The 12,197-nt window shown below is 45.8% G+C and overlaps 4 protein-coding genes across 4 annotated transcripts; 2 read left to right on the forward strand and 2 right to left on the reverse strand.

Annotated features, from left to right (window-relative positions):
• The first annotated feature begins 153 nt into the window (after positions 1 to 153).
• On the forward strand, positions 154 to 2,372 carry LOC6600518 (putative glycerol kinase 5). Its single transcript, XM_026991793.1, has 6 exons — positions 154 to 466; positions 538 to 631; positions 696 to 1,195; positions 1,257 to 1,709; positions 1,776 to 1,939; positions 2,001 to 2,372. The coding sequence occupies exons 1-6, from the start codon at positions 293 to 295 to the stop codon at positions 2,275 to 2,277; spliced, it is 1,662 nt and encodes a 553-aa protein (XP_026847594.1). The 5' UTR covers positions 154 to 292; the 3' UTR covers positions 2,278 to 2,372.
• Positions 2,260 to 3,867, reverse strand: LOC6600519 (cyclin-dependent kinase 8). Its single transcript, XM_002025548.2, has 2 exons — positions 3,709 to 3,867; positions 2,260 to 3,648 (listed from the first exon to the last, which is right to left on the reverse strand). Exons 1-2 carry the CDS (start codon positions 3,837 to 3,839, stop codon positions 2,418 to 2,420), a joined length of 1,362 nt encoding a protein of 453 aa, XP_002025584.1. The 5' UTR covers positions 3,840 to 3,867; the 3' UTR covers positions 2,260 to 2,417.
• A 137-nt stretch (positions 3,868 to 4,004) lies between these two features.
• LOC6600520 (protein FAM207A) lies at positions 4,005 to 5,063 on the forward strand. Its single transcript, XM_002025549.2, has one exon. It carries the CDS (start codon positions 4,031 to 4,033, stop codon positions 4,568 to 4,570), a length of 540 nt encoding a protein of 179 aa, XP_002025585.1. The 5' UTR covers positions 4,005 to 4,030; the 3' UTR covers positions 4,571 to 5,063.
• Positions 4,622 to 11,142, reverse strand: LOC113566387 (cysteine and histidine-rich protein 1 homolog). Its single transcript, XM_026991729.1, has 8 exons — positions 10,446 to 11,142; positions 6,678 to 6,736; positions 6,462 to 6,576; positions 6,280 to 6,403; positions 6,050 to 6,202; positions 5,713 to 5,990; positions 5,529 to 5,632; positions 4,622 to 5,451 (listed from the first exon to the last, which is right to left on the reverse strand). Exons 1-8 carry the CDS (start codon positions 10,818 to 10,820, stop codon positions 5,424 to 5,426), a joined length of 1,236 nt encoding a protein of 411 aa, XP_026847530.1. The 5' UTR covers positions 10,821 to 11,142; the 3' UTR covers positions 4,622 to 5,423.
• Positions 11,143 to 12,197: the final 1,055 nt, after the last annotated feature.

Raw genomic sequence — 12,197 nt, forward strand, 5'->3', positions numbered from 1 at the left:
TAGAAGATAATTCAAGTGTTTGGATAAGTGAGCATGGAGAGAGTCTACCTGTAGCTGCTGCGATTTAGCTGTTATATTCTAGAGTTTTTCATTTATTTGCAAATTTGCATTTGCCAACACTACTCGCTCCACAACTGGTTATCAGCTGGAAATGAAACCAAACTCTCGGGCATTTGATAAGAAAAACTTGAACCCCCGCGGACTAGCTATGAGACTCCCCAATAACAACAAAATGGATAAGCCAATCAACCAGCTTGGGGCGACGGCAACGGCTTCTGAATTTCAGTAAAATATGGAGTGTTCACAGAGAAACATGTCGACCCCCATATCTGATGAGGCCCCAGTCCCGACCCCGCCGGCGCCTGCCGCAGTGGCTTATATAGCCGCACTGGACGTTGGCACAACTTGTGTCCGTTGCTTTGTGCTCGACGAGAAGTGCCTGGTCAAGGGGTCGGCGGTTGATGAGGTAAGTTAATTGATCGTTCGTTAACTGCTGGCAAGATTTAATGAAAATGTGCTCTCTGTGTGTGTTGTTAGGTGGAACTATTAAATCCGCAGCCGGGCTTTTTCGAAATTGAGCCAGAGTGCTTGTGGCGCAAGATTGTGAATGTGATAACCCTGGCGATACGCGGCAAGTGTTTTTCTCCCCGCTCTCCCCTCACACAGCGTGCTAATTCCTCGGGTGCCCGTTGCAGATGCCAAGCTGACGCCCGCGCAAATCACCTGCCTGACCATCTCGACGCAGCGCTGTACATTCCTCACCTGGAACCACGAGACCGAGGAGTACTATCACAATTTCATAACCTGGAAGGATTTGCGGGCCCACGAGCTGGTGGATCAATGGAACAGCAGCTGGACCAAGCGCTCAATGAATAGTGTCTCCTTTGCCCTGTATTTGGTCACCAGACAACCTCGCTTCTTGGCCGGAAGTGTGCTCAAACTAATGAATGGCCAGGTGACGCCGCGACTGCTCTATGAAATTAACAACAACCAGCGCCTGAAGCAGGCCCTGCACGAAAACAAGGCTCGCGTAGAGCTGCTAGACTCTTGGATCCTCCATAAGCTGCGCTCTGGCAACGGCAAGAACACAAATGTCGAGCATATCACCGATGTAACCTCGAGCACAGCCACTGGACTGTACGACCCCTTCACGCTCAGCTGGTCGCCCTTCATTAGCTGGCTCTTTGGCTTCGATGTGAGTGCGAGATTGAAGGAATTTCGAAATTGTTTTAATACTCATGGACTTTCAATTCTAGACAAAGATCCTGCCTCGCGTGGTGGACAACGGCTACAAGGACTTCGGACACGTTCATCCAGCCGCCTTTGGGCCGGGCTGGGACAACACCAGCATACCCATTGCCGCCTCGCTCAGTGACCAGGCGGCGTCCATGTGGGGCTCTCAATGCTTTAAGAAGAACGACGTGAAGGTTACCATGGGCACCGGGGCCTTTCTTAATTTGAATACGGGCTCCAAATGCCGTGCGGCAACCAGCGGAATGTATCCTCTGGTGGCCTGGCAAATGAAGAACAATTCGAAAAGCCAAGGCGGCGTCTACTGTATCGAGGGAGCTGCACATGACTTTGGCACTGTGGTTACCTGGGCACAGTCCTGCGAGCTGTTCAAGAAGCCAGACGAAACGGCGTTGATTGCGAAGTCTGTGCCGGATACCAACGGTGTGTTCTTTATGCCCGCTTTCAGTGGCCTGGGGGTGAGTGCGCAGTACAGCCCGAGAATGACAAACTCATAGACATACTCTTCTTGCCGTCTTTTATAGCCTCCTGTGAACGATTACCGCTCCGCCAGCGGTTTTATAGGTCTAACTCCGTCCACTACCAAGGCCCATATGGTGCGGGCCTTGCTCGAGAGCATTGTCTTTAGGCTGGTCCAGCTGATCGATGCCACCGAAAAAGAAACCTCTCAAAAGCTCAAAGTCATTAGGTAATGTCCTTCTTCTATGCTCGCATTTTCTTCCACTAAGAATACATTTTTCTTCCATCAGAGTGAATGGCGGCGTCTCTCGCAATGACTTTGTCTGTCAGTTCTTGGCTGATCTTAGCGGCCTGAAGGTGGAGCGTGACGAAAACACCGAGTCCAGCATCATGGGGGCCACATTCATGGCGGGCATCAATCATGGCATCTGGAAAAATTTCGAAGATCTCAAGTGTTTTCGCAAGGTGGAACGTGTGTTCGAGCCACGTCTCAACGTCTACGAAAAGGTTATTGAGCGCATGGACAAGTGGTGCGGGGCCATAGACCGCTTCAGTGAATGGTACTAGATTTTGTGGACTGTGATCCTTATTCTACTTTTGGGCATTACTCTCTATTTGTTATACACTAAAGATATTAAATTACTTAGCGGCTAGTCAATATATGTAGATGTGGTAGTTAAATGCTGTCTGTCGGTGCTCTCAGTGACTCAGTTGAAGCGCTGCTGGAAATTCTGTTGCTGGTTGAACATCATCTGCTGCTGTTGTTGCTGCTGTTGCTGTTGCTGCTGTTGCTGGTGGTGGAAGTCCTGCTGGTTGCCGGCTCCGGACAGACGCACACGCTTGGCATTCGGCTCGTTGGGATTCATCTGCTGCTGCTGCTGTTGCTGTTGTTGTTGCTGCTGCTGCTGCTGTTGTTGCTGCTGTTGCTGTTGCTGCTGCTGCTGCTGTTGTTGTCGCTTGTTGTCCGACTTGTCCTCCTGGTCGTCGTCGGTGAGGAACTCGCGCTTGGGATACGGAATGGGGCAGCCCGCAAAAACGTCCTGCGTCGGCAGTGGCTCCTCCTGGAAATACTGATCCTGCATGGCCTGCTCGGAGGTGATGCGCTTGTTGGGGTCCATAAGCAGCAGCTTCTGCAGTAGATGGAAAGCCTTGCTGTCGGGCTTGATCTTGTGCCGCTCCATGTACTTGGCCAGAGAACAGGTCGAGTAGGTGGAGCGCTTAAAGTCTTTTGTCAGTGTGTGATGCTCGGGCATCTTCTTGATGTCCTCCCAGTCCTTGTCCTGCGGAAAGCCCATCACGTTGAAAATGCGGTCCAGCTGGTCGTGATGGTATGGATTGCTGGTCTTGATGTCCTCCTGCCGGCAGTGAAAAATAGGCTCGGATGTCAGCAGCTCGGCAAAGATGCACCCAATAGCCCAGATGTCTATGGCCTTGGTGTAGTGGCGTGCACCCAGCAGCAGCTCTGGGGCGCGATACCAGAATGTCACCACAACGGGGTCCAGGTCGGCCAGTGGCTTCAGGGGGGCATTGAAAAGCCGGGCAAAACCCATGTCGGCTATCTTAACGCGACCCCTCTCATTGCCGTCGCCCATCACCAGAATGTTGGCTGGTTTCAGATCACGATGCAGCACCCAGTTGCTGTGCAGATAGTGTATGCCATCCAGAATCTGGTACAGCAGGCTCTTGACCATGCCCCGAGGCACAACCACTTGTTTTTTGGTGGCCTTGGCCGCACGGTGGAACTTGATGATGTGCCACAGATCGTGCTCGGCATAGTCGATGAGCAGGAACACTTTTCGGTCATTGTGCGAGAGGAATACCCGTATAAGGGTAATCACGTTCTGGTGCTTGAGCTCCCGCAGCAAGGCGATCTCTCGGCACGCAGACATGGACAGACCGGTGCCGTCGATTTGCTTGAGTGCGTACTCCTTGCCATCGCTGTAAAAGAGAAACAATATTCAATGTTTGGCATTCTTTCTCCGAACAGCGCTTCTTCACCTCGTCTCCTTCCACTTGGCCTTGTACACGTGTCCGTAGGTGCCGCGGCCCACCTTGCAGCCCTCGTAATTGAACAGGTCCTCCACCTTGGTGCGCTCCATTTGCGTTTTCATTTTAAAATCGTAGTCCATTTTGCTAAAATAGGCCAATTCAATATTCAATCCAACAAATTGTTTGTAAATTATGCGGCCGCCAAATCAGCTGCTTTTCGATACCAACTATCGTTATCGTTATCTATATTCGGTGTATACGGTCACACTGTTAGAAGCCACAAGCACGTTTCATTTGTTTTGATTTTTGATTCCGTAAAAATTCACCGATCATGGCTAAAACCAAGAAAAATATACGAGCCAAGGCTAAAGGAGCTGTGGGCGTGGCCAAGCAGAAGGCGCAGGATGTGCAGGCGCAGCTGAACAAGTCGGAGCGCCAGGAGCGACTGCTGCACAAGACCCTCACGCCCAAGAAGACAACAACAAAGAAGGAGAAATCAGCACTCAAGCACAAGAAACTGCTGCAGCGCTTCGCCGACTCAAGGAAGGAGCGCAAGAATGTCCAGTCTAGCAAGAAGAAACCCGCCGTTGGGGATCTGAAGCCTCTGCGCGATGCCCTGCCCTCGCTCTCGGACCTCTACAAGCTGGTGAAGAGCAAGTCGAAGGATGCCGCCGAGCAGACGGCTCTCACCGAGCCCGAGGTGCCGCTAAGCGTCAAGCAGAAGATTAAAAAGAAGCGCGCTGATATTGTGAACCGCGCCAAGTCCTTTGAGAAGCTCGTCAAGGACAAGCACTTCAAGGAGAACCCCCGTGGCGTGATTGGATCTCTGGTGCGCAACAAGTACCGAACGATGGAGGAAGACAATGAATAGACTGGAATACGTATCCACCAAAAGTGCCTGATCCCAGAGGAAAGACATCGCTTTGCACTTTCGATTTATTTATTAATTAAGATTTATCATTAATGTATATGCATTAGGTATAGTTTTATCATTTATCATTAACGACAATGCATATAAATATTACACATACGAATGTAAGTTGTAAGCAATTAATTTTTAAACGTAGACGGTCAACATAACGCAATTTTAATTCGAAAAGATTGAATGTGTGTTGTGTTTTGTAGTGTAGTGTAGTCTGGGTGTTCCACCTCTAATGGGGAACAGAACAGTGTCTCGGGGCTATGTCTAGAGCTACAATTACATCAAAGAATGGTTTATATACTCGTAAATCTGTTTAGGTTGGTGTTTTCTTCTGTTTGTTTCTTCTTACAGTGTTACATCTACGTTATGGTTATTGTTTTATTAGCGGGTGTGCCGGCTCCTTACTGTGAGATCATTAAACGCTAGACAAACACACCAATCATTCAATCGATTCTTCGCCTGCACAAACAAAACAAAACAAAAAAAAACAGATATTCCCCAAAAGTGGCCTCTCTTTTCATGTACAAAAATTTTGAAAGCTGTTTCTGGACATTGATCCTAATCTTAGTTATTCACTAATTTAGGTTACAACCTAACGCGTTACAGTGTGATTCTAGACGTGATTGCAAATATATGTCGTTTTTTGTGTGCTGGGATTAGTATGGGGTTCTTGGGGTGTACACATATACAATAGAAGAAAATATATATCAACTATTTCTAGGCTTTTGCACATTAATTTTGAAACAACAAACTTAGACTAATTTGAATATGGTTCTCTCTGCGCGTTTTCATCGTCGCTGTTCTACTTGTTCAGTAGAAACATAAGCAGCCTGCAACAAGACACGAATTAGATGGAATAAGTAGATGTATTTATGTGCAGATGTATAATATATGCAAGGGTGCCTACCGAAAATTGATGCCTTTGTTGGCCAGCATACGATTGCATTCGCTTGAACCGCTGCCTCCAATGCCGTCGGGCAGCGGCAGCACATAATAATCACTCTCAGTGTTCTACATACATATAAAAAGAGAAATTCAAGATTTAGCATTGAAAATATTTGAGAATATGCATTTTATAGAGAGTAGCCCACCGTTTCTGTAAACTCGTGCTTGTAGATCTGTGTCGACACCTTCATGTCGGAGAATGGGCCCTTGAGGGCAAAGAAATGTATGCTCATGGGCGTGCTGGTCTTGGTCTTCAGGATCAGCTGATAGGTGATGGTGCGCTCGTTCGACTGGTGCGGATCGCGCTGGCTATTGTTGATGCGCGCCTTCACCACCCACTGCTGATTGAAGGCCGAAAAGCGGGCCGTCTCATAGAACAGCTTGTGTACATACTCGTCAGTGCGATAGGGTTTCATTTGCAGATCTGCAGGAAAGCAATCATTAAATACAGACTCTGACCAAAGCGCCGTCTTTTCCTCTCACCATTAAAGATGATCTTCTCGTAGCTGAGCAAATCGATCAGTGTATTGAACATCTTCTTCTCCTCTTTGATCTTCAGATCGTGGGCTTCGAGGGCAGCCATCACCTCGTAGCCGGACTTCTTGGGGTGCGAGCAATTGCGTTCGTGCTCGGTTGCTGGTTAGAATTACAGAATTACAAGATTACAGAGTTAGGCTTTATTTGGTTTCCATAAAACACTGGGTGGCACTCACTCTCGTGGTAGGGGCCGCGCCACTGGCAGCCAATGCGATGATATTTGCATTTAGTGGGACGCTCCTGACACTCGTGCTGTTCATGACGTTCGAGAGATTTATATGGGAATTCTTTGTTGCAAAACTGTGGACGATACGAAAGTCAGAGAGAGAGAGAGAGATGAAACCCGTGTGATACATACCTGACACTCGCTGGGCAGCTCGGAGGCGGCCTTCTCTACGGCCAGGTTACGTGATGCAGTGCTCTTTGATATCTCCACGCGGCAATTGGGGCACGTGGCAATCTGATCGCGTAGGCTGCAGAATGGTGAAAGGATGTGTAAAATTGTTAAGCGAACGATTTAATTTGATCAGCAAGAGAGGAGAGCAATGGTTGTGTGTTCAGGGTTCATTCATACCGTCCATCCGCCAGAAGGTGAGTGAAGCAAGCGGCGCACATCAGGTGGCCCATCTGGCACTGCAATTGAACAGATCAGAGGAGAGAAAGATTGTGGTGTTAGCAGGATCTCTTATCAAGACATTTGATTGGTAGCATATGAGTATGGATATGGATATCTTTCTATATATGTATATATGTACGAGTAGATTGAAAAACTAAAGCAAAAGTGGAATGAAAATTAACCTGCAATTAAAGAAAAAAGAAGAAAAGTTTGCTATTAGTCAAAATACGGCCTTTATGTGGGGATGAAGTGAGTGTGTGTGTGTGTGTGTGTGGAGGGGGGTAATGGAACATAATGGACATTTTGTGTCGGATGGGATGGAGTGGATCGGATAGATAAATGTGATCTGTTTTGGGGGAGGGTGGGGGAAAGGAGGAGGTATAGAGAGAGAATATATATAGTACAGAGACCCCGTTGGTCTTGTGTTTCATTCGTTGGGTTTCATTCCGACATTCCGAGATTCCGATTCCGATTGAAATAAAAACGCTATGTTTGATTTGGTTTTATATTGCATTTTCCAGTTTGCACTTTCCTCTGCAAATTTATTGAAATCAGTTTTTTCTTTGTTTTTTTTTTGAGGTTTTCCCATTTTTATCGTTTTTTTTGTTTTTGTTTTTGTTTATTTTTTTGTATACATTTTAGAGTATTACTTTAATACTACGATGGAGTCTGGTTCTAAGTACTTAGCATTTACATTTACAATCTTTTACTTTTTTGCATTCTTTTTTGTTTACTTTTCTTTGTCTTTTGCTTACAAATGTTAGGAGATCGACTTAACTAGGATTAATCATTAGCAGCGATAGTTAGAGGGTGTTAAAGTCTAGTCAAAAATTATAAAAATAGATTCCTGATTAAAGGTCACAATTCTTTATCGTTTTATTCGTGTGTATTGGGTCCAATAGGGGCCACTTAAATGGAGCTGGAATCGCTGTATCTGTGTCTGTATCTGTATCTGTATCTGTGTAGTTCTGTATCTGTAGTTGATGTGTATTTCTTTTGGAATTGAATTGAAAAATGGTTTTCGAGGAGAAATTGATGGATATTGTTGGGTTAGTTTGTTGGGTGAATATTCAGATAAGGGACGGAACGGGACGAGACGGGACGGGACCGGACGACGCCGTTGTCGGAGGAACCACGTTGTCAGCCCTCATATCATTATTTCTGTATGGTTCGTAAGTTATTTCGGTCTGGGGGTATGCGGGCCTCTTTCATTTTGGAATTTCTATTTCAGGAATCATCCGCCGTCAGAGGAGGCGACATATGCGACCATTCGAGAGACAGAGAGAGAGGGAGAGAGACTTTCAAGCGATAAGCAACATTGTTCGATTGTTTGATTGTTCGTTTGGTTTGTTCATGTACATATGTATGTTTATATCCCCAAATACAGACAAACACGTATACAAATAGATATATAGAGATGTATCTGGAAAGGGAATGGCAATTTCGGAGTCAGTGTCGCCTGCAAGTTGAACGAACTCCGAAAAGTCCGCAGAGAGAGCTAATTTATGACCTAGAGCAACTGCAGCACCAGCAGCCTTCAATACGATCCGATTCGATTGTTTTTTGAAAAGAAGAATCACAAAAGAAGAATCTTGACCCGTTTTATCCCCGCTTCGTGCTTACTCTATCATGCATCTGGCTCTCTAGCTCGGGCTCTCTCACTCTCTCTCACCGATGCAGACACAACAGAACCCAGCTGATGATGTTTTTGTAGATAATAAGCCACGAGAATGATGGAAGGGGGCAAGTGGATGAAGAAAGCGGGGTAGGTAGGCATGTAGGTAGCACGAAAACATGCTGCAGAGATCACACACACTAGTACGAGCATTCTCTTTAACAGGTATATGTTTTACCTCTCCCTCTCTCTGTCTCTCTCTGTCGGACACCCTAAGAAAACACACATGCACATGTGGCAGACAAACTGGTAAAACGGGTTTATTCTAGATTACACGTCTATAGATCTAACAGCAAAAGAAAGAACAACCTGCAACAGCATTCTGATTGTTTCACGTAAGAAACAGTCTCCTTAAAAGCGTTTCCTTCCAGCTTTTCAATATTGCGTTGTTTGTCAGAATCCGAATCCAGGAATCCAAGTACCTTTTCCCCGGGGACTGAACAGCTGATTTAGCCCATGCGGTGTGCAAGAGAGGGACAACGAATGTGTCAAAACAACGCAGCTAAAGCAAAACAATAACAGAGAGCGTGCACACACGCACACACTTTGTGTACATGTATATGCGAGTAGTGCCCACACATACTAGCAAATGTCAATCAAAAGATATAGAAATGCAAAAGAGGAAAGTCACGATGGTTTCTGTCCAACTTTCTATAGCTTCAGAGGGCAGGCAGATAATAATTAATTTTCTGACTTATGCGGGTTGTTCTTCCTCCCCAATCAAAGCGGCAAGAGACCTTTGGACGGGATATGATTCATTTGCTTGTAGGCTTGGTCACGTTTTGGCAATACAGTGGGAAGGGGTCCTGAAAACGCAGACACATTTCCTGTTGGCATACTATTTTAAAGATTCCCTTTCGAGCATTGCCAAACCATTTTCACCGGAAGATTTTACTCATTAAAATCATTTATGCATGTATGCCAGTTGAAGCCCACCGTAAAGACGTTTCAATGACGCAGTTATCGTATTTCACGGCACATGTATGTATATATGTATGTATGGATGTACCCACATATGCATGCATGTGTGGCTGGTTTTGACGAGAACGAAAGAGAGCGAATTCAACCACGCATTACGTAAAAAAAATCTAAATTCTCAATATTTGAACAAATAATTTAATCAATCAGAAGAGAATAAGCTATCGCATGAATGAAAAAGAATGGCCTTAAAAGCGGAATGAAAGAGAGGAAGCTGAAAGAGACACACACGCAAACTTATTCAAATTGAAAGCATTGCAAGCCATTTTGGTGATGGGGCCGAGTCGTAGCGGGGCAGCTGCTGCTAAAAATAGGCCAAATCGAAGCAACACCACATCATACATAGATTCTACGGGAAAGCCAGCAGCAATTCCTATTCTGATTTCGGCTTCGTGACGCAATACAGAAAACTTTTGCAGTAAATGTTACTGCGCAAATGTCAGCGGGGTGGGGTCGTGGCAGGGGGAGCAGAGCCAGCCCACAGTGGCCCAGAGTGTCAAATGCAACGCGGAATTGGAAATGAGTGCCAGGCGGGGGTAGGTTCTGTCGCCCGTCTCTAAAACGCAATAAAGTGCATTAGACACAGAGTGCGAGCGAGAGCGATATGTGTGTGTATGTATGCTACGTAAGCGAACATTGGGGCCCTCTCTCTCTTTAATTCTGATATGCGCAGCAGTAAGAAATAACCAAAAACGTGTGTGTGGGGGGAAACAGTTGCAGCGGATGCCTGGCATTGCTGTTTGTTGTTTTCAAGGCGAGTGCAAGGCAGCGGCGACGTAACAGTCGTAGCAGCAAGCGAGAACGAGAGCAAATAAATACACGCAGCATAGTGTACTGTCGGTCTCGCTCTAGCACAGCTGTGAGAGTAGTGCATTCTGGGGGCGACGGAGGGAGTGGGTGGGTTTCCTCTTACAGCTGGCGATTTGTTTGTATACAGAATGGTACACACACACACTATAGCTCTCGCACACACACGCACACAGATAGAAAAAACAGGCCCTTTGTTGTAGTTTTTCTGTAGCTAAAATTTTGGGGGAAAAAGAAAAGAATTCGGGCCTCCACGCTGCACTCACCTGGTACATGGCCGTTTTGGGCAAATCCAGGCAAACGGCACAGCAGAGGGCTGTGGAGATGCGGTAGGCCAGCTTCTCGTGTGTTCCCGATGCCGCGGCAGCGCTTGACAGAGCTCCCCCCGAACTGGAGGAGGCTGCATCGAGACATGGTTTCTTGGACGGCGGCTCACCGCTGATCTGAGTGTCGAGTGGCACTCCCACTACGTTGTTGCCACCGCCCCCGCCCCCGCCATTGCCACTGCTGCTACTGGTGCTGCTGTTCGAGGTGGAGCTAGCCGAGGTGGAGGCCTGCATCACCTGATTGTCCCCCAGCATTGGCAGAGTGGATGTGGGGGGCTGCTGGGCCGCGGAACTCGAAGATTCCACATTTGACATGGTTCTACTTATTTTTTGTTACTTTCTTTTTAAACAAATTTTTTTTTATTTTTTCGATTCGTTCTAAATCAAATGTCTCTAACACACACACTCAGGTTTCCAAATTGACGTTTGCTCTCTTTCTGACGCACACACAAACACCTCGCACACTTAGTGCGAGTCAAACAGTGTCAAACTGCACTTCACTATTGCACCACACAACAACTTTCTTGGCTTTTCCCAATTTCTTGCAGCTCAGCTCTCCCGGGGACACGGGGACCAATTTAGTACATTAAATTGTTTTGTTCCCACTCAGCTCAGTTCCGTTACAAATCGTCGTCTGTGCTTGCGATTCGAAAAAAAAAACAAAAGTAAGGCCTGCCAACTACGCGGTAACTACACATTTTCTACATGATGGGAGGAAAAAGAGGGTGTGGACAACAGATAAACAGATGAAAATGCAAGCCAAGGCGAGGTAAAATCCACCTCTTTTGCCCAATATACCATGAAGACAAGAAGTCGATTTTTTCTTCAAGGTATTTTGTCTTCACTCGCGAGGTGAGGTTTGTACGAATCTTGTCATTCGCGTTTGCTGTTTTCCCCTGTTTTCCATACCCATTTTTATAGCCCATTAAAATTACGACTCATTTTTTCGTCGCAGGCGAGAGCACATATCGATAAAAAATATATTTATATTGTCACAGTTTCAAAGTAAACCGTAAATACTCTGATGAATTGTATTGAAATTCCTCATATTCCCCGTTTTCCATATTCGGTTTACTATTGCTAGCTAGCTAGGACCCCTAAGCTCAAAGGTTATTATTTATCCGATTGATAAATCGATTTCCTACAAGACTGCTTAACTTTAAGCTCTCATGTTTATTGGATTGTTTATAAAATAAGGCTTAAGCGATAACGGCCATCAACGATTTCCACTAAACTAATTTTGTACACGCTAACTACACCGTTGATATATATTAACTACATTTTTATACATCCTTATGTAATTATCGAAAGCGACACCTGGAGGGGAAATGTGTACGTTTAAAAAATGGTTGGCCCTTTTTTCATAAAAACACCAAGGAAGCGCCAGTGTGTAAGACCCCGTTATTAATTTTTATTGATACATTTTCGGTTTTTTTTAGAGTGAGACCGTTTATTTTATTAGTACTTGCTCTCCTTTCTTTGGGACTTACTCTTTATTTTGTAGTGTGAAATTGTCTCAAATTAAGGGAATTTTTCCGGGATACAATGTCCTTTTCAGCTCAAAAAAGTTCCTTACGGCGTATTCCATACCACCTTACGTTTTCTTACGTTTTATGTAGCTGGCAGCACTAATTTGTATGGGCCAGACACATTGCGCGGATTGAGCAACATTTTGCATACCCTGGGAAATGG

Source organism: Drosophila persimilis, unplaced genomic scaffold (genome assembly GCF_003286085.1).
Source record: "Drosophila persimilis strain 14011-0111.01,24,50 unplaced genomic scaffold, DperRS2 tig00000686-arrow-arrow-pilon, whole genome shotgun sequence".
NCBI lineage: Eukaryota > Metazoa > Arthropoda > Insecta > Diptera > Drosophilidae > Drosophila > Drosophila persimilis.

Excerpts from the sequence above, each read along its gene's own strand:
- LOC6600518 (XM_026991793.1), top strand. The coding sequence starts at position 293 with ATGGAGTGTTCACAGAGAAACATGTCGACCCCCATATCTGATGAGGCC. Across the intron at positions 1,196-1,256 it reads GCTGGCTCTTTGGCTTCGAT|ACAAAGATCCTGCCTCGCGT; the intron begins GTGAGTGCGAGA and ends TTTCAATTCTAG. Across the intron at positions 1,940-2,000 it reads CAAAAGCTCAAAGTCATTAG|AGTGAATGGCGGCGTCTCTC; the intron begins GTAATGTCCTTC and ends TTCTTCCATCAG.
- LOC6600519 (XM_002025548.2), bottom strand. The coding sequence starts at position 3,839 with ATGGACTACGATTTTAAAATGAAAACGCAAATGGAGCGCACCAAGGTG. Across the intron at positions 3,649-3,708 it reads GCCAAGTGGAAGGAGACGAG|CGATGGCAAGGAGTACGCAC; the intron begins GTGAAGAAGCGC and ends TCTCTTTTACAG.
- LOC6600520 (XM_002025549.2), top strand. The coding sequence starts at position 4,031 with ATGGCTAAAACCAAGAAAAATATACGAGCCAAGGCTAAAGGAGCTGTG.
- LOC113566387 (XM_026991729.1), bottom strand. The coding sequence starts at position 10,820 with ATGTCAAATGTGGAATCTTCGAGTTCCGCGGCCCAGCAGCCCCCCACA. Across the intron at positions 6,737-10,445 it reads CCAAAACGGCCATGTACCAG|TGCCAGATGGGCCACCTGAT; the intron begins GTGAGTGCAGCG and ends GTTCAATTGCAG. Across the intron at positions 5,452-5,528 it reads AACAAAGGCATCAATTTTCG|GCTGCTTATGTTTCTACTGA; the intron begins GTAGGCACCCTT and ends GTCTTGTTGCAG.